Here is a 459-nt window from a genome sequence, read left to right as displayed (position 1 = left end):
GGTTGGGGGGGGGGGGCCGGCCGCCGGCGGGAGATTGCCGCTCCGACGCATTTCCCGAATCCGGGCTTCCCGCCGGCGCCCACCTGCTGATCTCCTCGGCACCCATGTGGAAGAGCAGGTCGGTGGAGGTCAGGCCGAAAACGACGCCGTCGACGTCCAGGGTGCAGGGGTCCGACACGAAGTGCACGCGCTGGCGGGGAAGAGGGCGACGCCGGGTCGGGCTGCGGCTTTGCCAACCCTGCCATCGCCAGCGCAAAGCAGACCCCTAAAACGCCCCCAAGGTGCCCTAAAAGGCCCCCGACACGCTCAAGCTTTCCTTAAATGCCCCGAACACGCCCTAAAATGCTGCGGTCCCGCTGGGCTTTCCTCAAATACCCCAAGAATCTGCCCTAAACCACCCCAAACTTGCCCTAAAATGCCACGATCGTGCTAAGCTGTCCTTAACCGCCCCTAAAACAA

General features: G+C 63.8%; 1 protein-coding gene across 1 annotated transcript in view; it reads right to left on the bottom strand.

Annotated features, from left to right (window-relative positions):
- Positions 1 to 459, bottom strand: part of POLA2 (DNA polymerase alpha 2, accessory subunit) — a 4,632-nt gene that overhangs the window by 2,088 nt on the left and 2,085 nt on the right. Inside the window, exon 3 of the mRNA XM_019470693.1 lies at positions 84 to 193. Within this exon, the coding sequence (XP_019326238.1) occupies positions 84 to 106 (23 nt within the window). The 5' untranslated portion in view covers positions 107 to 193. The remainder of the gene's footprint in view (positions 1 to 83; positions 194 to 459) is intronic.

Source organism: Aptenodytes forsteri, unplaced genomic scaffold, assembly GCF_000699145.1.
Source record: "Aptenodytes forsteri isolate BGI_AS27 unplaced genomic scaffold, ASM69914v1 Scaffold634, whole genome shotgun sequence".
In the NCBI taxonomy this organism is placed as follows: Eukaryota; Metazoa; Chordata; class Aves; order Sphenisciformes; family Spheniscidae; genus Aptenodytes; species Aptenodytes forsteri.
This window is presented reverse-complemented; position numbering and strand designations above follow the sequence as displayed.